Source organism: Vigna umbellata, chromosome 4, assembly GCF_029865625.1.
Source record: "Vigna umbellata cultivar VRB3 chromosome 4, Vumbellata_1.0, whole genome shotgun sequence".
NCBI lineage: Eukaryota > Viridiplantae > Streptophyta > Magnoliopsida > Fabales > Fabaceae > Vigna > Vigna umbellata.
In genome coordinates, this window is record NC_142168.1 from 42,300,267 (window position 1) to 42,327,464 (window position 27,198).

Here is a 27,198-nt window from a genome sequence, read left to right on the forward strand (position 1 = left end):
TAACTATTTAATATTTTAAAAATTATTTTTCTCTAATGCACCATAATATTGGAGAGTGAAAGAGTAAACAAGTGATAAATTACATTGAGATGATACATTTTGATTAAACGATAAAAATTAAAATAAATAAAAGATTTTTATCACATAGTTTCAAATACATTATGTTTTTTTTTTCTGGTGTTAATACTTTTATTCAAGAATTATTGCATATTTAAATTGAAAATAGTATAAACTACTTTATATATTCAATGTTAAGTTTATCTTCTTAACCTCTTCTATTTTTAGCCCTTAATTTTTTGAGAAAAGTTAACCTTTACCTATTCTACATGAAAGTTATTGTTATTTTGTGTATTTTATGATTCAATGATGTAAGTTCTTGAAACTTTCTTTCGAAACAAAGGGATTTTATAACTCACAACTTACACGTATTTCGCTTCACATAATAATGATCATTAGATTATAAGTATATATAGAGAGATCTATACACATGTTTTTGCATTGTCACTTTCTTCTTAATACACATTCATTGTCTTCTATTACACTCTTTTCATCCTTTTGTGTTAGCTAAACTAGAAGAGAGATCATGGCTCAAAAGGTCAAGATTGGCATCAATGGTACTCCAATAACCCTAATTTTCTTTTCACAACTTTTTTGAATTTTTGTGTCAAATTTCTCAATGTGGGAATTTTTAATCATTGGTAAAGAGATGTGTACTTCATCTTTTGACAACATTAAAAACCAAAGAAAATTCTCTTGATGTTTTTTTTTTTTTTTTTACCTTGGTAATACTTAATTATATGTAATGTTGTTCACTTGGCTGTGATGATGAAGGATTTGGAAGAATTGGTCGTTTGGTTGCTAGGGTGGCAATGCAAAGAGATGATGTTGAGCTTGTTGCTGTTAATGATCCTTTCATCTCAATTGATTATATGGTAAATGAAGTTCTTATTACTTCTAATTTTTTTGTCTACTAATGTTTAGTTTTTCATACTCTAATTATTTGTATTTTTTTAATAAAATTTATATTTAAATACTATTATAAATTTTGTCATCTCAGATACACTAACACTTCAAAATTGATCAGTTATCTATTATCATATGAATAATAGAACACATAAATCACGAGAATACACTAAATCCATCCATGTAAAGAAAACATAGGACACATTCAATTAATAATTACTAATTTGTTTGGTTTGATAATTTCAATGAAGAAAGCTAGTCTGGTTTGAAATTTGATTTTGTAGTCATGGCATTGCTTTCTAGTAATAAAAGATTGCTGGGTTTTCTCCGTTAGTAATTTCAAGTTCTTTCTTGCAGACTTACATGTTCAAATATGATACTGTTCATGGGCAATTCAAGAACTGTGACGTTAAGACCAAGGATGATAAAACCCTTCTCTTTGGTAGCAGCTCAGTTTCTGTATATGGTTTCAGGTACCGATTAATTTTATTAATTAAGTAAATTATATAAAATATGGTTTCAATTTCATTAATATATTATACAATGAACCAATTTATTTATTTATTTCTAATCAGGAACCCAGAGGAAATTCCATGGGGTGAGGCTGGAGCTGATTATGTTGTTGAATCCACTGGAGTTTTCACTGATAAAGACAAGGCTTCTGCTCACTTGAAGGTTTGCAAACACTTTGTCTAGGAAAAATGAAAATCTTAAAAATAAAATTAATTTACAGATATAATTACACACCGATTTTAACTGTTTGATCATATTCTTTGAAATTAGGGAGGTGCAAAGAAGGTTATTATCTCTGCACCAAGCAAGGATGCTCCTATGTTTGTTGTTGGAGTCAATGAAAAAGAATACAAGTCTGATATTACTGTTGTTTCTAATGCTAGTTGTACCACCAACTGTCTTGCTCCACTTGCAAAGGTAACCATTGTAATCTATTGAAGTTGAAAACAAAGACTCTAATTATGCAAAAAAAAAAAGATCCAAATTAAGTGACAATGTTCAAATATATTCAGGTTATTAATGAAAAATTTGGAATTGTTGAGGGTCTCATGAGCACTGTTCATTCCATGACTGGTAAGTGTTACGGTGCTTTGCATTGTTTTTGGTTTCATATGATTCATTATTTAACCAACTTGTCTTTCTTCATTACATAGCCACTCAAAAGACTGTTGATGGACCATCAATGAAGGATTGGAGAGGTGGTAGAGCTGCTTCCTGCAACATCATTCCTAGTAGTACAGGGGCTGCTAAGGTATCTAACATACGATGCAAGAAATGTTATATTATTTTCTTTCTATGTGTTTATATTTACTAAAATATGTTCCTCTTAGTTTCCTACTCAGTATATTCTTCTTATACTAGTTTTGTATCCACAACAATTGTTCCTGGAAATAACAATGTCCCTTTTGGAATTGTTCAGGCTGTTGCTAAGGTGCTTCCAGCCCTTAACAACAAGTTGACAGGAATGGCTTTCAGAGTTCCAACTGTAGATGTTTCAGTGGTTGACCTCACTGTTAGGCTTGAAAAAGGAGCTAGTTATGATGAGATTAAAGCTGCTGTGAAGTGAGATAAACCAAATTTTCTAGCTTTGAAACACTGTTTTTGTTTATATGTTCAGATGCAACACATTCAATGAGTCCTCATCACATGTATCCATTTTTGTTCACAGGGAAGCATCTGAGGGATGTATGAAGGGAATCCTTGGTTACACAGAGGATGATGTTGTGTCTACTGATTTTGTTGGTGACAACAGGTGATGCATCTAAAATGATCAAGTTTTTGGCTTTTAGCTTAGAAAAATTTAGGAAAAAGGATTAACAACTAAGTGTTTGTGGCTTACGTTGAAAAGGTTGGTGTGTAATAAATCTTACTATGTTGTGATCTATATGGTGGCAGGTCAAGCATTTTTGATGCAAAGGCTGGAATTTCATTGAACAACAACTTTGTGAAACTTGTCTCTTGGTATGATAATGAATGGGGCTACAGGTAAAACAGAGTTCTATGCCTTCAAACTGTTTATCTTTTTTCTTTGAAACCACACTAAGATGTATAAAAACAACTTAAATTTTTGATGGAACAACCTTAGTATTGTTTAAACAAGAACTGCTATAAAGCTGGTTCAATAATCACATCTTTGCAGTGATTCAGTCAATTCTGCATTATTTAATGCAGTTCGTAAAGATAATGTTTTTAATATATCATAATTTCCATCTAAATTTTTCTTTCAGCACACGTGTTGTGGACTTGATTCGACACATGGCCTCAGTGTAATGATAGAAGGAACTTGGTCCAAACCTCAACCTTTTGCAGCATTAAATAAAATGAATAATGATATCAACGAGCTACGAGGAGTTTGGTTCTTCATTCGGCTGATTTTTCTATTATAAGTAGTAGGGTTTGAAATATTAATGTAACAAAAGTTCAAGTGATTGTTGTCTATCGCTTAGAACAACCTAAACTTGCCAATGATAGTTTTAATTGGTAATTTCCAAGTTAAGTTTTCTTTGGCATCAAAATTCTAGAGAAATTTTGTAGTTATTATCTATATTAGTAATATCAAAATTTTGAGAGACTTTCAGGTTCATATTTATATATCTTGCACTTTATCCTTCTCAATAAATTTATTAGCATTGTATCCTATATTCAGACTTCGTAAAATATAATATTAAAAAGTAAAGTTTAAACTTGTATATTCTAAATTAGTCTTATCTCTAGTCGATGTAGGACTTCCAACACACACTCCCCACACCGATATATACATATCGAGTGTGAGACTAGATAATAATGGATAGTTCGATAGCGGGTGAAACAATATGTCTACACAAATCTCACTAGGGTAGGTTCTAATCTGGCTCTAATACCATATTAAAAAGTGAACTTTGAGCCTGACTCAATCCCACAAAATCGACTTGTAAGGTGAGATTTTTACCCACTTATATACTTTAAATTGGTTTTATTTTTAGTCGATGTGAGACTTCCAACATATAAGACAACACACAAGGTTATAGGCATCCATAAATATAAGAAATTAAATTTAATGTCAATTTATAGGATTAAACTAACCCATAAAAATAAATAGCTTAGTGTTAATTAAAAGCATGACATATGGATGAGGTGAAAGAATTATAAGAAATGAATGTTGGGAAATACTTTTCTTCAAAAGAAAATAGTTTACACAGTCATTGACTTGATAGTTGTTTGATAAATGTAAAAGTTTATGATATGTAGAAAATGGATAAAAGTTTACCTATTATGACTCGAAAAAATGACATGAATTTTATATTATTTATTGATTTTGTTTTATTATTGTTGAATTTGTGATGTGTGTGATTATCAATGTGATGTATTGGCTTGTTGGTAGAGATGTTGACTGCGATTGAATGGATGTGGGTTCAAGTCCTAGGGAGAGAAGTTTTAAGGAGAAATTTGTATTTTTATTTATAATTTTGCTTAGAACGTGAATCTAGCAAAGAGAGTTGTGGAGAGGGAGAAACCTGTGCGAAAGTGGAAGGAGAAGAAGGGACTCCTAGCTAGGTACCAAAAGCATGAAAGGGTTGGTGTTGGCTTATCTTGTGTGTAGAGAAAACCCTTGCATTGACAAAGGTATGGGAATGTAGGTATGTTCTTAATTTTCTTGAGTGGTATGGGAATGTATTTCTGCACTATGATATGGTGTATACCATGATTATTGTGGGGTTCCCTTATGATGATAGGGTTATTTTAAGGGTTATGAAATTGCATGTGTGATGAGGGTTATATATAAAGAAAACGTATGATCTGCTGGTGTGATATGAGGAATGGTTTTAGGTTGTGATGTATGTTGAGGATTATAGCATACAAGTTTGGTTCATACGAATTAATAATGTAGGTGATTTATGTATAATTAATGAATGTTGAGATGTTTGGTTGTCTAATATGCATTTTTATTGGATTTGGTATGATTCATGTGGCATGATATAAGTATCTAGGTATTTTCCATGTATCCAGGATACTTGAATGTGTGTATGAGGTGTTAATCTGGTTTTCTTGAAGTTTAGAGATGTTGTATACATTGTATAAGTCTTTTGAATCTTTCTTGTGTGGTTTGATTTTAGGAATAAATATCTTGAGTAATAATTGATTATCCGCGAGTCATTTTATGAGTTTGGTTTTTGAAATAATTGATTATCTTGAGTGATAATCAATTATTTTCGCGTAGCTTGAAATTTGGAAGTTTTAGATTGTAAACCTTACTGGAATAATTGATTATCATTGACGATAATCAATTATCCTAGTGTATTTTATGGAAAATTGGGTTTTGAAGAAGAATGGACAAGGGCCAAGCTGGTTGGACTACAAGATGTGTTGTTTAGCATGGAAAATGAGTTAAATGCTACGATTGGAGTTGGATTTGACTCTTGATTAATGTTGGAGCATGGAAAAGTGATGGATTGTACAAAGATGTGTGATTGACCATTGAGCATGAGAGGTGAATGACGTGTTTGCTTGTTGTACCTAATAAATTTTAAGTTGGTATTATCTACTGTATGATAGGGGATAAGGGCTATCTTTGACCTTCTGTGCAAAAAGAGAGTGATGCTCAAATGTTACACCTTTTTTGTGTGGGAGAATGATGTTTTGTATGGTCTTTGGCTCGTTGCTGAGTATAGTAGCCGGTGCACGATGTGCCGATGTTTTTACTCATAAATCCTTGCAGAGCATGGAAGCAGGTCCTTTAGCGCGAGGATGGGACAACTCAAGTGAGCTTGTCGATATAATAGGTGTATGAGGTAGGGTATAGGAGTGTGACTTTGGAGTTCATGATAATGGGGATGTTCATGGTGAGGATATGCATGATGGTCATGGTGATGCTCCTGATGATGTTATGTTGATAGTGATGTGGTTATGATCGTGGTGGTTACCACGGTGGTGTAGTTGGCTTAAGTGTTGATGAAGGGATAGACCGATGGTCTGCATGCATGATGTTAATGACGACACCAAGGATCGAAGGATGACTGATGATTATGTTGATGATGAAATTAATGATTCATTGTGTTAATTACTATAAGGATGGGTTACTTGTTTGATGTAATGTAATGTTATTGATAATCATATATTGTATCGTTATGGTTTGTTTTAACGGTTACTTACCTCATACTTGTTTGTGTTTGTGTTTGTTATTTGGCATTTTCAGCTATGATCGTATAATGAATTATACGTGAACAAGTGATATTGCAGATGTTCCAGAAGCATGATAGATTCGTGAGATGATGGGGAAATATTTAGGTTTTCTTGAAAAGTTCCTTTGTTTATACTTTTTAGACAATGCAATTTGGAGTTATTTTAATTTCTTTGGTTATTTTAATTTCTTTTTAATTATGTAATTTGGATATTGTTTTTGAAACTATTACGATTTGACTTATTTCTATATGTTTAAATATTGAGTTTTTGAAAAATAGGTTTCTACACTAAGAAAACTTTACCGTGTTCGATATTTGTAATAACTTATGACATCTTGAAATTGAGCATTACTTATTATTATGTCAATAGAAATTTTTTATAAGTAAAATAAATTATAAGATTTCTTTAATTTAAAAACAAAAATAAAGATAATATTTTTCATAATAAAAAAATAAAGATAAATTAGAGATTGGAGGTTTTAGAACAAGAAAGAACATAATAATTAAAAGGAATTAGACTAAGGATAATGATAAAAGTATAGATGTAAATTTATAAAAGAAAGTTCGGAAATTTTACTAACTTTTTCAATGTAATTTACCCTTCAATCAAATAGGCTGAATCTAATGATTCATAAAATTGATTTAATCTTAATTATTTGAAGAGAGCATTCCTAGATTGTTTAAAAGATCTTAATTGATTTGTGAAATTTGTTAAACAACTAGCTTTAAAAAGAGTTTATGCTTTTATTATTCTAACTAGTTTTAAACACTTGCTTAAGTACGTGTTTGTTTCTTTCTGTATTTATTAAGAGAGATTTAGAGATTGGAAGAAAGAAATAATAAATATTTTTAAGTTTATAATTAAATTTTGTATAAAATTAATCTAAAAAGTGATTTATATATTTAGAAAGTGAATATGTCTATAAAAATATAAATAGTAGCTGTTGTAAAAATATAAAGGATAAAGTATGTACAAAATATAATAACATATTTAAATTACAAAAGATATACATAGTAAACTCGCTAAAAATATAAATTAGTGTATGAACTTATTTAATGTATATTGTTACTTCTCTAATCAGTGCATTGACTAACTTGTCTAATATATGTATCGTTATACTCATTTAATATATTGACATACTTATATAATGTACATTTTAGACTTCTCTATTCAATATATGGACAAACTTATTTAATGTATATTGTAAAACTCATTTAATTGGAAAATGGATTAGTTGTAAGAGAACGGTTAGGGATTTTAAATTTCTAAAGTGAAAAACAAATGGTTACATACTCTAGTTCCCTCTAAGATTAATTGTATATATTGACATTTTTTTTTGTTAATAAATAGACATGTATATATATACTCAATTATCTTAATAGTTAATGGAGTTAAAAAAACTAAGAAAACAAAAGTATTTGTACACTTATTTAACTATTTAAAAAATAAAAACAATAAAGAGTGTTGGTAGTGTATATTATAATTAAATAATTTAATGATGATTAATATGGGTAAAAGTGGAGTATTAATAAACAGAATTAAAAAACTTATTAACATCTTATGAATTAATTGTTATTACAGAGGTATGTGATTTTGTCCAATATGCAAATTGTAATATTTTTACACGACTTAAATATCAAGGAGTAATATCAATGTAACTTTTTACACGAGTTAACTATCCTCTAAAGAAAAAAAAACTACATAAAAAAACAAGTCGTACCACTGACTACACTTTCTTATAACAAATTAAAAAATGTTATCGTAAAACGAAAGCATATGTAAAATAAAAAAAATGATAAAAATAAATTTTAAGAATTATTGACGTTAAATATTAAAATTAAGACTTAATAATTTTTTTTAAAATTTTAAACTTAATTTAAATATGTATAATTAAAAAAAATTAAGGAAGGATGTGGTATACTTATATAGAAATTTAGGTAATTAAAATAAAAATAATGGAAAATTAGATTTATATTATTACATGTTTTAAAACACAATTTTCTTTTGACTCAATTTTTAGTTATAGTCAATAATTTAGTAGGAAAATTACTTTTACCGATTCTACATGAAAGTTGTTATTCTTTTTGTTTGACAATGCAATTCTTTGAAACTTTCTTCGGAAAGAAACGGAAGCTTCTTAGTGCATGACACACAAAACCTTACATTTATTTTCCTTCACACACATTCACTCAACTTATATATATAGCTACGAACACCTTTATTCATCACTGTCACTTAATTTTCTCACTTATTTTCACCGTGTTCTATTCTTCCCTTTTCCTTGTGTCAACTAAACCATAGTAGAGATATCATGGCACAGAAGACCAAGATTGGCATCAATGGTATTCTAACAATGCCATTTTCTTTCTTTTTTTCTTAGCAATGAAGAAAACTAAAGAAACTTGTTCATATAGTTGTACCTTGGTAATAATTAATAATATATAACTAATGTGTTTGTGCTCTTTCTTTGTGGTGATGAAGGATTTGGAAGGATTGGTCGTTTGGTTGCTAGGGTGGCCCTACAAAGAGATGACGTAGAGCTTGTTGCTGTTAATGACCCTTTCATCACAACTGATTACATGGTAATTGGGTTTAAGAATTGCAATGAAAAAGAGATTTTGATTTTTTTTTCCAGCTTTGATTTGTATACCCACCATGTGTTCGTTAGATTTATCAAACCATAATAAGTTTTGTTGATTAGTAATTTGGAATTGTTTTCTACAGGCTTACATGTTCAAGTATGATACTGTTCATGGTCAGTTCAAAAACTGTGAGATTAAGATTAAGGACAGTAAAACCCTTCTCTTTGGTTCTAGCTCAGTCAATGTGTATGGTATAAGGTATAGTTTCTTTTTATGTGTTAATTAAGTTGGATGTGGATGCAATACCTGAGACTAAAATTGTTTTCTGATTTTATTAGGAACCCAGAGGAAATTCCATGGGGTGAATCTGGAGCTGATTTTATTGTTGAGTCCACAGGAGTTTTCACTGATAAAGACAAAGCTGCTGCCCATCTGAAGGTTTCTCATTATTAATTATGTTTAGTAAAAAAATGAAGGGAAAAGTTTACTAAGAATATCTTGGCAAACTTTCTTAGTGTGCTTGGTTTTACTTTGAAATGGAAATGTGATTTTAGGTTAACAGTCACAAGTTTAATCATCTAGCCAGTTATTCTCTGTGTGGTGGATCAAAATTTATTGTTTAATTTTACAACTAACTACTAGTTTTTGGGATAGAAAGATAAACCCACAAATGGCTTCACCTCAAAATCGTTTCTGTTTAGAAATGATTCTATAAAATCAATTTCATTCATCAGTTTTACAAACAAACACTTAAGTACAATTTGGCACAGTTTCATGATCTAGACTTATCAATAATAAAATGTGGAAATTGTTCATCTTGTACATGTATCTGTACAAAATTTCTTTTCTCTAGAAACCGTATTTTTCAGGAAGAATATATCATAAACTAATATTTTAATGTTTAATGTCTTAAAACAGTTACAATTTTTTATACCTTTTCCTGATTTTGTCATGTCATTTCATCTTAGGGAGGTGCAAAGAAGGTTATAATTTCTGCACCAAGCAAGGATGCTCCTATGTTTGTTGTTGGAGTCAATGAAAAAGAGTACAAGTCTGATATCACGGTCGTTTCTAATGCTAGTTGTACCACCAACTGTCTTGCTCCACTTGCAAAGGTAATTTATTATAAAGACCCTCATTGTACCCAAACAAAATCCAAATTAACTTACAACGTCCAAATATATTCAGGTTATTCATGACAAATTTGGAATTGTTGAGGGTCTCATGAGCACTGTTCACTCCATGACAGGTAATATCATATACTGTTTTACATTTCTTTTATGGTTTCAAATGATTCATTATTTAACCAACTTGTCTTTCTTCGTTACATAGCCACTCAAAAGACTGTTGATGGGCCATCAATGAAGGATTGGAGAGGTGGTAGAGCTGCTTCCTGCAACATCATTCCTAGCAGTACAGGGGCTGCTAAGGTATCTAACATACAATGCAAGAAATGTTATATTATTTTCTTTCTATATGTTTATATTTACTAAAATATGTTCCTCTTAGTTTCCTACTCAGTATATTCTTCTTATACTAGTTTTGTATCCACAACAATTGTTCCTGGAAATAACAATGTCCCTTTTGGAATTGTTCAGGCTGTTGCCAAGGTGCTCCCAGCCCTTAACAACAAGTTGACAGGAATGGCTTTCAGAGTTCCAACTGTAGATGTTTCAGTGGTTGACCTCACTGTTAGGCTTGAAAAAGGAGCTAGTTATGATGAGATTAAAGCTGCTGTGAAGTGAGATAAACCAAATTTTCTAGCTTTGAAACACTGTTTTTGTTTATATATGTTCAGATGCAACACATTCAATGAGTCCTCATCACATGTATCCATTTTTGTTCACAGGGAAGCATCTGAGGGATGTATGAAGGGAATCCTTGGTTACACAGAGGATGATGTTGTGTCTACTGATTTTGTTGGTGACAACAGGTGATGCATCTAACATGATCAAGTTTTTGGCTTTTAGCTTAGAAAAATTTAGGAAAAAGGATTAACAACTAAGTGTTTGTGGCTTAGTTTAAAAGGTTGGTGTGTAATAAATCTTACTATGTTGTGATCTATATGGTGGCAGGTCAAGCATTTTTGATGCAAAGGCTGGAATTTCATTGAACAACAACTTTGTGAAACTTGTCTCTTGGTATGATAATGAATGGGGCTACAGGTAAAACACAGTTCTATGCCTTTAAACTGCTTATCTTTTTTCTTTGAAACCACTCTAAGATGTATAAAAACAACTTAACTTTTGATGGAACAACCTTAGTATTGTTTAAACAGGAACTGCTATAAAGCTGGTTCAATAATCACATCTTTGCAGTAATTCAATTGTCACTAAGATAATGTTTTTAATACATCATAATTTCCATCTAAATTTTTCCTTCTTTCTTTTCTTTCAGCACACGTGTTGTTGACTTGATTCGACACATGGCCTCAGTGTAATGATACAAGGAACTTGGTCCAAACCTCAACCTTTTGCAGCATCAAATAAAATGAATAATGATATCAACGAGCTACGAGGAGTTTGGTTCTTCATTCGGCTGATTTTTCTTTTATAAGTAGTAGTGTTTGAAATATTAATGTGACAAAAGTTCAAGTGATTGTTGTCTGTCGCTTAGAACAACCTCAACTTCAGAATATTGATGCCAATGGTAGTTTTAATTGGTAATTTCCAAGTTATGTTTTCTTTGGCATCAAAGTTCTATAGAAATTTTGTAGTTTATATCTAAATTAATAATATCAAAATTTTGAGAGATTTTCTGGTTCATATTTATATCTCTTGCACTTTATCCTTCTCAATAAATTTATTAACAGTGTCTCTTATAATTAGAGTTCGGAAAAAATCATAGGACTGCACACAAGGTTATTGACATATGCAAATGGCAATTAAATTTGATGTCAATTTATAGTATTAAACCAACCTATAAAAATAAGTAGCTCAATGTTAATTAAAAGCACAACATTTGGATGAGGTGGATGAATTATAAGAAATGAATGTTGGGAAATACTTCTCTTCAAAAGAAATAAATTTACACATTCATTGGATAGTTGTTTGATAAATGTAAAAATTTATAACATGTACGTAAAATCTTTATAAATGTAAAAATAAAAATAAAGATAATATTTTGCATAATAAAAAAGTAAAGATAAAATGGGAAATTAAGGTTTTGGAATAACAAAGGGAATAATAATTAAATATAATTAAATTAAGGATAATGATAAAAATAGAGATATAAATTTTTAAAAGAAAGTTTGGAAATTCTACTAACTTTTTCTATGTAACTTACCATTCAAATCCAATAAGTTGAATTCAATAATTCATAAAATTGATTTAATCTTAATTCTTTGATGAGAACATTCCTAGATTGCTTAAAAGATCATAATTGATTTGTGAAATTTGTTAAACAGCCAACACTAAAAAGAGTTCATACTTTTATTTCTAATTGGGGTTGTACCTTATGTTTTACCAAGATGAAATTTATTAAAGGGTTTTTCAATTATATATAATTACAATTATGAAACTGTAATTTGGTTATTTAGCTCAAACAAATATTAAGATTAAAGTAAAAATAATTAATTAAATAACCAAACAATGTTAAAAAATGAAAAGATTAATTATATAAATGAGACAATCATATCATATCAACTTTTAACGACTAATTGTTTAATGTCTCATGACTTCAAAACGAAAACTAAAACACTAAAAGCTTATTGACTTTTAGTATTTATTTTATCCTTAATGGAAAGCCTTTTATTATTTTAATATAAATTTACTTTTATTTCAGGCTTAATTACATATTTAGTTTCCATATTTGTTTGTCACGATAGGAAAGATCCAAAAATGACTATAAGAACCAACGATTCTCTCTTCTTAAAGAACTTGTATCCTTCACACTTAATCAACATTTGATAGATTATCCAACCTCGAGCAATCTTAGTTATTGGTGGGCCTTCGGTTCGTTAGTTGGTATTTGTTTAGTCATTCAAATAGTGATTGGCGTTTTTTTAGCTATACACACCTCATGTGGATCTAGCTTTCAACAGCGTAGAACACGTTTTGAAAGATGTTGAAGGGGGCTGGTTGCTCCATTATATGCATGCTAATGGGGCAAGTATGTTTCTCATTGCGGTTCACCTTCGTGGTCTATATCATGCGAGTTATAGTACTCCTAGGGAATTTATTCGGTGTCTCGGGATTGTAATGTAGGGTCGAGAATTACATTTTCACACTTTTAACCAATCACTTTTCTCAGTTTCTCTCTTCTCCTTCAATATTTTGTTGAATCTTCTCCTGTAAAGTCCAAGTCCGAGTGGGTGGGTACCTGTCAAAGGCACTCCGACGCTTAAGTCAATTTTCAGTTACCGATCGGTTATCACACTTAAGTCTTAAATGTTCAATAAATGTCATGTCTTACCTCTTTACCATACATTTGTATTTATAGGCTCTGAAGTGGTCTTTTGTTTAAGGTTGGTCCAATCACAACCCAATATATTATAAACATGTTTTATATTGTTAATTATCTTGATGGTATCTTAATATACAAAATGTCGATCATTGACGTTAGTAGTGACCGATTGGTTTGTGTTGTTTTAGAACTTTTGGAGGGTTGACCGACCGTTCACTTTAAGATTGTGTTGACCGGCCGGTTCACAAACTCCCCCAGCCCGAGCAGAAAATAATCGGTGAAAGGGACTATGAATCAGTCTGGTTGAACCTGCGGTTGGTTGTGTGGGGTGGTTTCTGTTGTTTTCTAAAAATAAAATCATTACTCTTTGGACACATGGTCGTTAATGTTTCTTGCGCTGACAAAAGTTATGGAGTTGTTTGAATGGGGCCGTTGAATAAGACTTGATCTGATGGCGTGGATTGCGTAAAGGCATGCAACTTTATGCCTATAAATAAGGTGGACTTCTCAAGTCATAAAAAATCTCTATTCATAAAAAAAAACATACTTTAAATACAGAAGTATTTTAATAATTTTTATTTTAATTTAAAATAAAAAATCAGAAACTATTCAAATACCGCGTTAACCTTAAAATTTAGAATACATAATATATGAGGTATTTTTATCAACTAAAATTTGATACACTTTAAGAAATTACATAAATTAACAAACCTATATATATATATATATATATATATATATATAAATTATATTAAATTAAGAATGATTTAAATAAGAATAAAATAATAAAATATATACTAACGTAGTAATGAAAAATTAATATTATATAGAAAATTAAATTATTAAATTAAATTAATAAATACAACTATATATATTATCTTTTTTTATGTATGAACTCAACTTTTTTAATTCAGTGGTATCTTGAATATAGCGGATGTGAACTTTTGGATAAGTAATAAAATCTTAGTAGAATGGAGAATCTTAATATATATTTTGGTTTAAATCCTCATTTCATCTTCATATTTGTTGGTCAATCTCAAGTGGTTTATTTTTTTTTTTCCGGTTTAAATTGGGTCTATAAACTTGTAAAATTGTCTCAATTAGGTCCAAATATTTGAAAAATTGAATCAATTAAGCCTTGTCCGTTAAGTTTTCACAAACGATGTTAAAATTTGCTTACATGGTGCACACTTAATGTGCTGACGTAAAACTATTATATTTATGGAATTTTTTAACTAAATTAACCGTGTTTGACTTGGCACAAAATTGAATTAATAATGTTAAGAATTTTTTAATAAAATAAGGTTAGAGAAAGGGAATTAGGGATTTCATCTGTAAATTCAGTAGAAGAACACACGAGAGAAGATGAAGCAGTAACCTCACCCAGCCATCGTTCTCCGCCATCATGCAAGCGCTAAACTCGCTCACCCTCTGCGTTTCTCCCTTGGACCCGCTTCGCGCTCCCAACAATGCCGCCAACAGAAGGGCCACGGCCGCCAAACGCGTCTTCTTCGTCTCCGCCGACGGCGCCCAAGGTCTCTGCCCTATAGCGCCAGAAGGACCCCAATCGCGTCTTCTTCGTCTTCGCTTCGTGTCCGTGTTCGGCAACGACGTCGAGGGTTATTACGAGAAGGTTTTATGCCCTTATTGTTGTCACGACTTCTTCGGATTTCTGCTTTTGGAGGGGTTTGGTTCACCGGATTCGGATTCGTCTGATTCGCAGTGAAAGTGAAATCTCGTTGTGGTGGTTCGATTTGTTCGATTTTAACCTTAGTAATCTGCAAGTTGAGAAGAGAAAGAAAAAGAGCTTTGATATATTGTACTGTTTGATTTTCATTTTAGTTTTAATACGAGTGCCATTTTTCATATTATTTCCCACCCACTTCAGCGGCCATATCCGTGGCTTCTCTGCCGAGAGCTACACCTTCTCCCAAAATTTTAATTTTCTGTTGGCTTGGTTGGCATTGGGTTGCATCCAAGATTCGGAAAGTAAGAGTTTAGAATTTGAACTCTGTTTTTCCAATGCACATGAGAGTGAAGCGCAGATCTTTGTGATATAGGCAAAAAAATGGAGTACAGGAAAATCAAAGACGAGGCGAGGTGATTGCTTTAATGAAGAGTTAGTTAGCATATTTCTTCCATCAATCGATCGGTCTTAATTAATGGTGATTTTGATTTGGTACTGTAGGATGAAGTTAGGGACGGGGCCCTTGAAGACATTGAAAAATCATTTTTGCTTATAGGTACCTAATGTCGCTCCTCTGATGTAGAATCCATTTCTTGTTTTCACTTTTCGTATAAACACCTTTTCTCCATTCAATTGCCCCTGGTTTATATTTTGTAGGATAGTGAGCTTGACATCATCGATGATGTGTTGTCAGTGTGTGTGAATTGTGGATTAGAAGAGAGCCACTGATGGAAGCCTAATACATTGCGGCCAGCTTCGAGAAAGAGGTTTAGGGTTTGGAGAATCAAATCTATGGTTGGAGTGATGTGGGAGTAGCTGAGGTGGAGGCGCTTCGAAAATGAGAGAGGGTCAGAGTCCGGTTCTTTCAAAAGCTCACTATGTTATCAGGGGTGCCACCTGCAACAATTCCGATCGTCGTCGCTCACCATTGTCAACAACCATCACTATCGTTGTTGGCGGAGGGCTATTTCCGGTCACGGCCTCTAACCCTATTTCATTAAAAATCTCCTAATCCGAAGAAATTCTTAATCTGGACAATTAAATAATATAAGATAACACGTCATATAACACTTAGACAATACTTAATAACAAATTAAATAACAAATTCCATGTAATATAAGACATATACATCAGCAGATTAAGTGTGCACCACGTCAGCTAATTTTAACGCCGTCTATGAAAACTTAACGGAGAGGGCTTAATTGGCTCAGTTTTACAAGTTTATGAACCCAATTGAGACCGAAAAAAATACGAGGACCCACTTGAGATTAACCAACAAATACGAGGACCAAACAAGGGTTTAAACCTATATACTTTTTAAGATTAAAATACAGGAAAAGATTCATCTATAAACAATTTTTTAACTTTCAAATTAAGAGTTTGAATCTTTTAAAAAAAATATATAAAAGAATATTTATTTTCTAATGAAATTTATTTATTGGATTTCTGAATAGTATAACTAATATATTAAAAACATAAAATATCAAAATTAATATTAAATAATATCAGTAAAATAACAACTTATATATAATAATTAATAAAATAATTATAATAATAATAATAATATGTTGCTCATATATCAAATGTTTTATAAATATATGATATTAAAAATATCATAACATATTTAAATTATTTATACTTAATAACATAAATTATTAATATATAAATATTTATATCAACAAATATATTTTAAAATATTACATAATAATTATTTATGTCGACAATATTAAATGAATCTTATGATATTGCATATCACTTAACATATCTCTTAAACCGGATATGTACAATTTCTTTTATTCATCTTTCTTTCTATCTAATTTCTTGTCTTTTAAGTTGGATCTTACTGTTTGTGTATTATTCATGTTCTCTCTTTATGATAATATTATACATGGTTCGTAAGAAACTTATTCTTCTGTGATGAACTTGTCACATATCACTTGTTAATATTAAAAAGTAAAGGATATTTCTAATAACTGTCTAAGGACTTTGGTTAAGTAAAAGAATTTGTTTAATATAAAGTAAATAAAAAGTTATAAAAAATTTATTATAGGCTTTCTTATATAAAATATATAAAATAGAGAATATTTACGTGCATGAACCAAACACATCACCGAACATTTTCTTAAATGGAATTGTTTCCGTAATTGGCGATATTATGGTTGGATGCATGTACGTTAGTTTAAGAGAAATGTAGATGATATTCTAAAATCTCTTGTTTTCGGATTATTATATATAAGCCAGAACACCATGGGGGATGCATACGAACATAGATATGAATGAACGAAACCTTAGAAAAATGAACATCAAATATATTCTTCAATCTTATGTATTATTATTGTAATTATCTTATTATTTTTATTATTACTATATATGCATAAGAGGACCATTTTGTTGTCTTCCCATGTTTCAAAATACGACGTAGGCACCATTTCAACCATTCAAACTGTCGGAAGATGATGAATTTTGAACATATATAAGTCAAAGAATAAAATGACATAAAACATGCTACGATCTCGTAATTATTTTTCGTGATCATTGATGACCCTTTGAGGCCATATATAGTCAAATGGGTTTTGAAATAGTATGAGGATACACAATATACAATTGATGATCTTTGAACTATTTCTAAGAGATAATGGAAAATCAAGATTAACCATGTATACGAGTTGAACTTTAATGTTGTTCTATGAGTGTATTTAGTGCTTTCGGTGTTAATTTCTTTTTAATGTTGAACTTTAATGTTGTTCTATGAGTTTTTTAAAGAGGAGGAGTAAAAAGAGAAGAGGAGAAGGAAGATGAGGACGGTGGTCATGGATCGATCCAATGGGTGAACTCGGACAAAACCAAACACCTTTCTGTGGAAGAATAGGTTCTTTTCTTCTCTCTCCCTTGGCGAGGTTGAGGTTGTCTCGAGTGTAAATTGGGAGAGAGAAACCAAATGAGAATTGCTGGATATGGTAATTTGGATAGTTCACTATTTCATCCGACGGTTATACGACTCTTTTTTATTTGGTTTGGTTAAAATAATCAGTTCGTTGATATTTCTCTTAAAATCTTAATTATTAGATTCTTATATTTTGATTGATTTTAATTAGATTTTATTTTTTAAATATGTAATAATTAGATTTTTTTTTGTCATTACTAATACTAACACAATAAATATGGGTTGCTCTTGTGATTTTTGTATTTATTTTTTAATATTTTATACTTTTTTATTTTACAATTTTTTTATTTTTTCACGGATAAATCATAGTCTAAATCTCAATTTAATTTCTATTTATTTGTTGATTTAATTTATTTTTTTTAATTAATCAATTTTGTCTTTCAAACTAATATTTCTATTAAATTCATATTTTCATTAAACTTTATTTAATTTTTTTAAGAATTTAAATATATATTCAAATAAAAATGGAAAGTTTAATGTTATAAAATATCATCACAAATATATTTAAATTTTTAAAACAATTTTTAAACAATATTTAATGAAAAAATATAAATTTAAATAAATTTAATCATATTAAAAATATCAATTTTAATAAAATATGAATATAAAATTTATATAACAGTTAAATATAATCTCAATTTAAAAAATAACGAAATTATTTAATTTAAAAAAATTAAAATTGATTTGACTCAAAATAACAAATATATAAATAAAACATTAATTAATTCTTAATATTACTATTATTATTCACTATAAAAAGAGTAAATGTCAGAACCAGTAAAATCAAATATCAGAACCAGTAAAATCCAAACATGTGTCGTTAGTGAAATTCACGTGTCAAGAGGGAGGCTCGACACTCAGATGACGAACGCCAGGTGTCAAGCGAAGGAGACCCGGAAATCAGTCAGTGGAAAGCAGGTGTCGACAGATGAGGGGACGTCCGTTTTGAAGTGTGAAGCAAAACTTGGATTTTCAGAAAAACCTACCCACTCTCTGCATGCACCCTCTTTTCAGATTTATGAAGAATCCCAATCTCTCCTCCTTCTCTCTACATCCTCTTCATCTTCTTTCTGAGAAAACACCCACTTTCTCTCCTCCAATCACTATTCCGGGACCGTAGGAGCACTTCCGACGTCAAGAGCTTCCAAATAAACCGTTCGGTTTGTGAAGCTGGGCTGGTAAGTCCTTCCCCTCGCTCTGTCACTCGTTTCCCTAAACATACAAACCCAGTTCTGGGTTCGTGCGTGGATCACCATTCTTAAAATGAGTGGTTCTGATAGTGTCGGGTTATCACTTGTTGTAGTTTGAATTGTCGAGCGTTGACGGTGGGAGAACCTGTGGTGGGGAAATTGTATTTCGGCATCTGGGAACGTTCGGTCACGCTCAGAGGTAAGGGAAGCTTATTTAATTTAATTTGTATGCTGTTGAAATGTTTGAACGTTCGTTTAGTTGATTGAATGATTTTGATGCATGATGACTGATGTGATTGGATTGAATGAACGTTCGTTGAGTTACTAAAATTAAAGTGAAGTATGAGTATTGTGATATTTGACCATATGATAGATGATGGTTGCCCTATCTGATGTATGAAAAATAAGAAACTTATATGATATGGATTGTATGAAGTATGAAAGTTGATTATGATATAAATGTATAAAGTTAAGAAACTATATGTTAAGAAATGAGTTTGAAAATAAACAAGTCTGGTATGAAATTTCTCATATAAAAGTGTACGTTCGTTACTGAACAGTCATTGACCGTTCGGTTTCCCTGGTGAACCTAGTTGAAACGGGATTCTTTCATTTGGAGAGAATCCTAGTTGAGGACGAGCGTCCTCGTGTGGTAATACTATTCTTGAGCGTTCGGCCAAGCATAGTTGTGTCTGAGTCTACTGTGATAAACTCAATGTATATATATATATATATATATATATATATATATATATATATATATATATATATATATATATATATATATATATGTAATTGTATATTACTGTTTTTCGTAAACACCACTTCAATAACATCTTACTATAACTATCAAGCCTTTTGTTAGAAGTTATTAGTGCTCGGTCTTACACCTAGCGCTCGTACTGAGTAGTGCTCGGTCTTACACCAAGCGCTCGTACTGAGTAGTGCTCGATCTTACACCAAGCGCTCGTACTCGTTTCTTGTATAATCTATCTTGATGAAAATAGCGTTCGTTTAACTTCAATAGAATTTTATTCTCTACCGTGCTCGGTCATTTACTGGCATTCGGATTTCTTGATGTAAAATCAAATAAGTTAAATATTCATAAGCGTTCGGTTTCTTCATGAGAATTCTTCTAAGTATTATTGTTGGAATATCTTGAAGTGTCTGTATCGAATTGGTTCCAGCCTAGAGTTTGTAGCCTTTGGCGAGGTCTTTTCAGCGTTCGGTCAGAGTTATCAAGAGTCGGTTCATATAATTGATTCACTTTGTAATGAACGTTCGGTTCATTCGTTCCTTGCTATATCTATTACACTCGGTTCTCTCTCAAACCGATAGTAAACCTCTCGGTCTTATTCTATTCTGTAACTGGAGACCTATCTGTCTCGTCTCAAGTGTTCGTCCTCGTTCTGAGTGAGGATTTACGTTCAGTCTGGCGTCTTTATAAATTTTTGATCAAATAGGAAATTGAAATGGTTGAAAGTGAAAGTTGAAACTAAAATGATTGGTAATGAAAGACAAACTTGAGATGATTGATAAAGAATAATGAAGAAAATATGAGATGAATAGAATGTTGTGGATTTGTACGAGCGTTCCAGGGAGGAACGACTCAGGATTGAGAATTGAGATTTGTAAAGTATGACTGTGGTTGTGCTAGTGCTGGCAGTTCATCCTGATGTTTCGTGAGTACTCGTCCTCACGTAGAGGAGGGTAGGTCATGTGTGGAAACGGCAGGAGGTCCCGTCCTTAGGGGTACTTTGGATGAATAGGATTAACCTCGGGTGGCAACTGATGAGAGTATTCCAGTTACTACATCACCCAGGTGCACGAACGCTTGTAGCTACACAGATTTCATACAGTCCGGACAGTCAGTCTAGTACTAGGCTTCGTATGATATGTATGATGAAATGTACTTTGTTTTGTTGGATTGTTTGGAATGTATGTTTATGCATGAATTAAATTACATAAGCTTACCCTGCGTTTCCTGTCGTGTCTGGTTTTGTATGTCCGTCCTTGTCATTGCAATGATCATCCGTGTGGATGTGAGCAGAAGGAGTCGAGCTGCTGGATAAGGCGCTGGAAGAAGAAAATTTGGAAGAAATCGAAGTCAAGACCGAAGAGTAAGACGTTCGGGCAATAGACTAGTTATAGTAAGGTGGACGTCCGCTCACCTTTCCTTTTGTTTAAGTATGAACGATCGGTATTGTTATTTTGTAAACCGGTCGTATATTTTGGGTAGTGAGGTACGACTTTAATTTGTAACTCTTTCTGTAAGGCCGTTCGGCCATGAGCGTACGCTCGTCTCTAGTGTAAGACTAATCTGGATTATCATTAATGTAATTATTCTATCATATGATTTATTGCTGTATTTTTGGAATGTTACAATAAATTGCTAAATTATTCTTCATCATATTTGGAGATGATATCTAGTAAACATAATGACTTTTTAATTAATAACATTAAATAAAATTAAAAAGATGTTCCTGTTACAATGCAGAGCTTCCAAAAGAGAATGTCTCTTCATTAAATCAATTTCAGTAGTTTCCAAATTGTCTCATTCAAGTTGAGCGGTTTTTGACCAATATTTTGGGAAGTGAAAATAATTTACTCAAAATTTGTATATTTCACTGTTCTCAATAATACAATAAAATTAAATACATGATTGTAACTATAAAAGAAATTGTACGTATATAAATGATGTCTTATTCAGATTTTTAAACTATTAATAATTAAATCATAACTACAAATTTTAGCTATTTTTTTAAATAAATAACAATATTATCCGACAAGAAATTTATTTTTCAATGTAAAAACTGATCTTTCTGTTGTTAATGTAGAAACAGGAAAAGTTAAAATAAAACGAATTAAGTAATTAATCATATAAAACTGTCATTAACTTTTCTATTTCTGACATGATTGATAAATTAGTTATGAAAAGACACATATTACTTATACTTTTTCTTTTATATTTATAAAAAATAATATGCAAAAGATTTATGAAATAAAAATAATAATAATTATTAAAATAATATTTCATTATCATGTTAAATAAGAGATATATAATATATTTAAGAATGGAAGAAAAAAATAAAAAATGAGAACAAAAATATCAAATCATTTTCTCCACAAAAGAAAACGTGTGACAGCCAGATTGAGTACTGAAAAAATTAAAAAATAATATAAAAAAAAAATAATAAATGTCTTAATAAATTTTGTTATTCTTTATTATATTTGAGTTTATATTTTATTATTTATTAACATTTAATATTATGTTTTATAAAATAAATAAATAAAATACTTAATGTAATTTCTATCAATTTCTAATATACCACATATAATTAAAAAGTTTTCTCAATATATCACATATATATATAAAAAAATTTCAAAAAATTTGAGATACTATGATACCCTGTGTCCCTTGTAGGTCCGCAGACCCTAACGGTTGATGTAACAAGTGTTTCTGCCTTGTGTTTGTAACGAGTTCGTTATCTATTTTTCATTTTCAGTTGATCAATAAAATAAAAGATAATTAAAATTGATTTATATTTAAGTCTATGAAACTTAATTTTTATTTATATTTGAAACTAGAGAGTAAGTTTATTGGAGTGGTAGTCCAACTCAAAAGATACATTTATTATATATATTTACTTTAGTGTCACATTTTTTTCCAAATATATACTCAGTGACTTGAAAAATTAGTGTTAGATGTGTAATTGCAAAAAACAAATGTGAAAAAATAAAAGTAATAATAAATATTTGCGTTTTTGCTTTAACCTAATAAATATCTTTTAAGATTAGCCAATAATCATTTGTTTGCATTGTAATTAATATATAAAGAAGGAAAATGTTGTAATTTTCACTCACTACAAAAATAAATAAGAATAGAAATTTTAGTAAGACTATTTTTCTTAAAATAAAAATAAGAACTATTGATGCTCAAAAGTTTGGTACAAATCAATAGAATGCATTTTATAAATACAACTTCAAGTAAAATTCTTAATGTACAATATTTCATTCTCAACAAAAGTGAACTGAGAATTCACGAGACAGAAAACTCTTTAAACTCAAACAAAATAAAATTAACTAATTTTACATTAAAAATGATAGTTAGATGTATTTAATATGTTTTTTTTTTACTTCATACAATACATGAATATATTTTCTAAAGTACATATAACAATATTGGAGATGATTCCTAAATTTAAATACAATAATATTTTAAAAAAATAACTTTAAATAAAACTTTTGAAATTGGAAGCGGCTTATATTTAATAACAATGAACATAAACATAACTCACTTTTTCTCGTGCTGTTTAATCGTAGCATACAAACCCATTTAGGCAACCATGGTCAAATGTTTCTATTCTAATTTTGTGCAAAAATTTGATTATATGATGCAAAATTGCCAAATGTTTGTGCTACTAATGTCTCCTAATTAGGAGAATGGTGGGTTCTAAATTAACAATTTTTTTTGCAACTTATGATTAAAGCTTAAGGGCCACTAGCTTTTCCTTTTTTCTTTCTTCCTCATTTTAGGGTCTTTTGGTTAGTCTTAATCATTAGTCAAAAGATCTTCTAGGGCAATGCACATTAACAAAAATGATTAGAACTTAGGTTAAACCAATGTTGTGTTTTTGACATTTAACATGTGTGCATATATAACCGTACCCTTGTACTTTATTTCAGTCTCACTCACAATTGATTACTTGTTTTTAACTTGTAAAAGAAAACAAAGTTGAAACACACGGTACATATTGAAGGTAGCTAGGAGATAGATCCACTTTTTTACTAACCTCTTTACTCTTTTGAATGATTAGGATTAACACCCCTCTTGATTAAATTTATGCAAATCAATGTTCTTTTCGGAAAGATTTAAACTTTTTAATAAAATATTGCAGTCACAAAAAATAAAATACTCCTACATTTCTAAAACTTACAATGAATATGTTAAAACATGTTGTCATACTGTTTATGAAAAAGGGCATTAGACAAAGAAGAGCTGGTCACTGTCTGTAACTAAGTTAAGAACTCTTTGATTAAAATTTACTAGAGAAAGAAGAAACGGAAGATAGTAAAAATTTCAATACATAATGTAAAACAATTATCAATTTAATTAATTTCTATTAAAGAAACTGACTAACTATTTTTAATTCTTCTCACAATTCCATCTTTTTAATACAGAAAATTTGAATATAACACTTTCCTCTAGAAACTTAATCTCAATGTCACTAAACTATAAGTGGTAAAAAATTACTAACTTGGCCAAAAGATAACATGAAGCTGAGATAGAACAACTAAAGCAAGCACCAAAGTTTGATATATATTAAAACAAAAAATATGTTCCGACTGCTTATATATGCTTTTGTTGTACCTTATTCGTTGTCAATTTTCCAATGTTCCAATCCCCAAATCAATGGAAGAATTTCATGATATCAGTCATAACTGGTGAAGGTATATATATATATATGGTGAAAGATGAAAAGAGGGAATTGCTTACAAGGACAAAGCTTGCCAGCCATTTGGGACCAGGGAATCCCATCAAACTCAATATTTTTATGGTGCTTGCAAGGAATGGTATCAACAAAAGAAGATTTTGGGTGCAAATAATGAAAAATTGTCAACAGGGTGGACTCAGGACTCAGAGATGGTTATTTTTTCTTGCATTGAAAAATTTTGTGGTTGAACAGAAACTCTTGATCTTGTCTGAAGAAGGGTGGTGGTGAGCATCATTTTATAATGACAACCCTTGCATGCCTTTCACAGCTTTCAACTAAAGCAACTTCCATCCAATCATTTGTCACCCCTCTCAAAGGACACCTTGCCCTTATTTAAATGTCTGAATGAACTGGCAGCATCTTTGCTTCAACCTCAATTAAGCTGCTTTTTAAGTGCCCTTCCTTTTGTTAACTCTCAGGGGAATCTAATATCTTGTTTTTCTGCAAAAGGGTAGGTTCCAAAATGGGCAGACAACCTTGTTGTGATAAGGTTGGTTTGAAGAGAGGTCCATGGACTATTGAGGAAGATCACAAGCTTATGAATTTCATTCTCAACAATGGTATTCACTGCTGGAGAGCAGTTCCCAAGCTAGCAGGTATTTCCTTTGTGAAAAATTTGTTTACTTGTGACTTTGCCTTAAAGTTGTGTATCATTTGAATTCTGCATTTTTCCTTTTTCTTTCTGTTTGGCATTGTGGTGAAGGATTGCTGAGATGTGGAAAGAGCTGCAGATTGAGATGGATTAATTATCTGAGACCAGACCTCAAGAGAGGTGGATTTACTGAAATGGAAGAGGATCAAATTATACAACTACATTCATGTCTCGGTAACAGGTATCTATATGTATATATAGTTATATGTTGTATGTTACATGTTTATGGCATGGTTTTTGGACAGTGTATTTGAAAAACCTTAATTCTGCCACCAAAATCACAATCCTATGCAATCTTCTCAAAAACTTAAATCATACTTTACAGATTTATAGATGTCTTGTAACACAATGAAGCACATTTTTCAGGTGGTCTAAGATTGCTTCACATTTTCCAGGGAGGACAGATAATGAAATCAAGAACCATTGGAACACAAAGATAAAAAAGAGGTTGAAGGTCCTTGGTTTGGACCCTTTGACCCTGATGCCAATTGAGCAAAAGCAGCAACAGTCTGGTAATGATGACAAACTCAAGACAGAGAAACAGAAAAAAAGCACTTCAAAAGGGTCTGACCAAGGTGTGGATAGCAAACCCTTGGACATGCATGCCACAGGAGAAGAGCCAAAAACAGAAGACAAAATGGAAGAAAAAAAGGTAACGTGGGATGACACCACTGGTTTTCTGAACAATTATGAAATGTTGTGCTCACAGTTGGAGTTGGGGTCATGGTTGAGCCAAGAAACCAAAGCCAGCACCAGCTCTTACTGTAGTTCTTCTTTCTCACTGGATGATTCTAGCAACCTTTCTGTCTGTGAATCCTCTTATCTTCAGGAAAATTCCTTGCAACAATGGGTTGAGGATTTGGATTCCAGTCTCTCATGGGATAGCTTCAATCCACTTCACACTGATTTTCCCTTCTTCGAAAATAGGCAATAAGCATAATTCCCTCATAACACCATCCCATTCTTACAATCTCTCCAGCAATAAAATGCTGCAAAATATCTTGTCATCAAGAATGCCACTTTAATTCTACAAATTCAATGGTTTATTGTAATGTGATTCCATATTGTTGAATGTGAATTGGATACATTGTCATGGTTTGCTCCTTTTCCACTTATTGGATTGAATTCCTCACAAACATTCTCACACTTTACGTCATACAGATCATTTCTAACTTAAAAGTTGTTACAAATACTGATGAATATATATATATGGGTTTGCTAACGTACACCTGTTTTTCAGTTGGTACATTTTAGCAATGTTTATTGGGTTTTAGTAGACAAAAATACCCTTATATATTATGGATTCTAAGTTTTAAGGTTAAGGGATTCTCACTCACCTCCCTCATTCCTCTCAACCCTTTTTTTTTCATCTCTCTCACTCCAACCTTTTCTCTGTCATCCCTACTGTAGGCCCCCAATTGAAAAAAATCATAAACACTTGTCGTTAAACAATTTGCCTTTGTAAAGAGTTGAGTCATTGACATATTCACCTTTCAGGAAAAGGTTCATTCAAGATTTCTTCAATTTCACCATCTTCACTAACCTCTCTAATTTCATCATCTGCATATGTTGAATCATCATCTCTAAAAAAACCCTCCAAGCCAATTACCAATTCCTTCCGATGTCATTATGCTTGTGAAAATTAGATAAAATTATATACGACAAAAATTATAAAATGAAAACTCATTATAAAATCATTTTTTGTAAGAAATTTTTTAACAAGTATTTTTTATTTTTTCCAAGCCTGTGAAAATGGGATAAAATTAGATAAGACAGAAATTATAAAATGAAAAGTCATTATAAAATCATGTAAGATTGTTTAACAGCCAATGTTTCTGATTTTTTTTACCATAGGATGACATAGAAAATGTTGGAGTGAGAGAAATGAAAGAGAAAGGGTTGAGAGAAACGAGGGAAACGGGGGAGGTGAGTAAGGGTTTGTGGGGTTCTTTCTTAAAACTTAGACATGATATATAAGGGTATTTTCGGCTACTAAAACCCGATACACATTGCTAAAATATACCAACTGAAAAACAGGCGTGTTTAGCAAACCCCATATATATATATATATATATATATATATATATATATATATATATATATATATAT

General features: G+C 31.0%; 3 protein-coding genes across 4 annotated transcripts; all 3 read left to right on the forward strand.

The window, feature by feature from the left end:
* The first annotated feature begins 511 nt into the window (after positions 1-511).
* LOC124833277 (glyceraldehyde-3-phosphate dehydrogenase, cytosolic-like) lies at positions 512-3,548 on the forward strand. The gene is made up of 11 exons (XM_047307713.2): positions 512-614; positions 832-932; positions 1,321-1,436; positions 1,539-1,638; positions 1,747-1,893; positions 1,989-2,049; positions 2,130-2,227; positions 2,396-2,538; positions 2,645-2,728; positions 2,872-2,961; positions 3,204-3,548. The coding sequence occupies exons 1-11, from the start codon at positions 584-586 to the stop codon at positions 3,244-3,246; spliced, it is 1,014 nt and encodes a 337-aa protein (XP_047163669.1). The 5' UTR covers positions 512-583; the 3' UTR covers positions 3,247-3,548.
* A 4,712-nt stretch (positions 3,549-8,260) lies between these two features.
* LOC124833278 (glyceraldehyde-3-phosphate dehydrogenase, cytosolic-like) lies at positions 8,261-11,482 on the forward strand. Its single transcript, XM_047307714.2, has 11 exons — positions 8,261-8,477; positions 8,617-8,717; positions 8,860-8,975; positions 9,056-9,155; positions 9,686-9,832; positions 9,906-9,966; positions 10,050-10,147; positions 10,316-10,458; positions 10,567-10,650; positions 10,793-10,882; positions 11,115-11,482. The coding sequence occupies exons 1-11, from the start codon at positions 8,447-8,449 to the stop codon at positions 11,155-11,157; spliced, it is 1,014 nt and encodes a 337-aa protein (XP_047163670.1). The 5' UTR covers positions 8,261-8,446; the 3' UTR covers positions 11,158-11,482.
* Positions 11,483-24,564: 13,082 nt separating this feature from the next.
* LOC148200252 (myb-related protein 315-like) lies at positions 24,565-26,200 on the forward strand. 2 transcript variants are annotated; one of them, XM_088113992.1, is made up of 4 exons: positions 24,565-24,776; positions 24,888-25,033; positions 25,141-25,270; positions 25,456-26,200. In XM_088113992.1, coding segments are annotated over exons 1-4 (846 nt in total). In that variant the 5' UTR covers positions 24,565-24,774; the 3' UTR covers positions 26,024-26,200. The 2 variants fall into 2 exon arrangements, with proteins under 2 accessions (XP_087970118.1, XP_087970119.1); XM_088113993.1 differs by lacking the exon at positions 24,565-24,776 and having other exon boundaries at positions 24,812-25,033.
* The last annotated feature ends 998 nt before the right edge of the window (positions 26,201-27,198 follow it).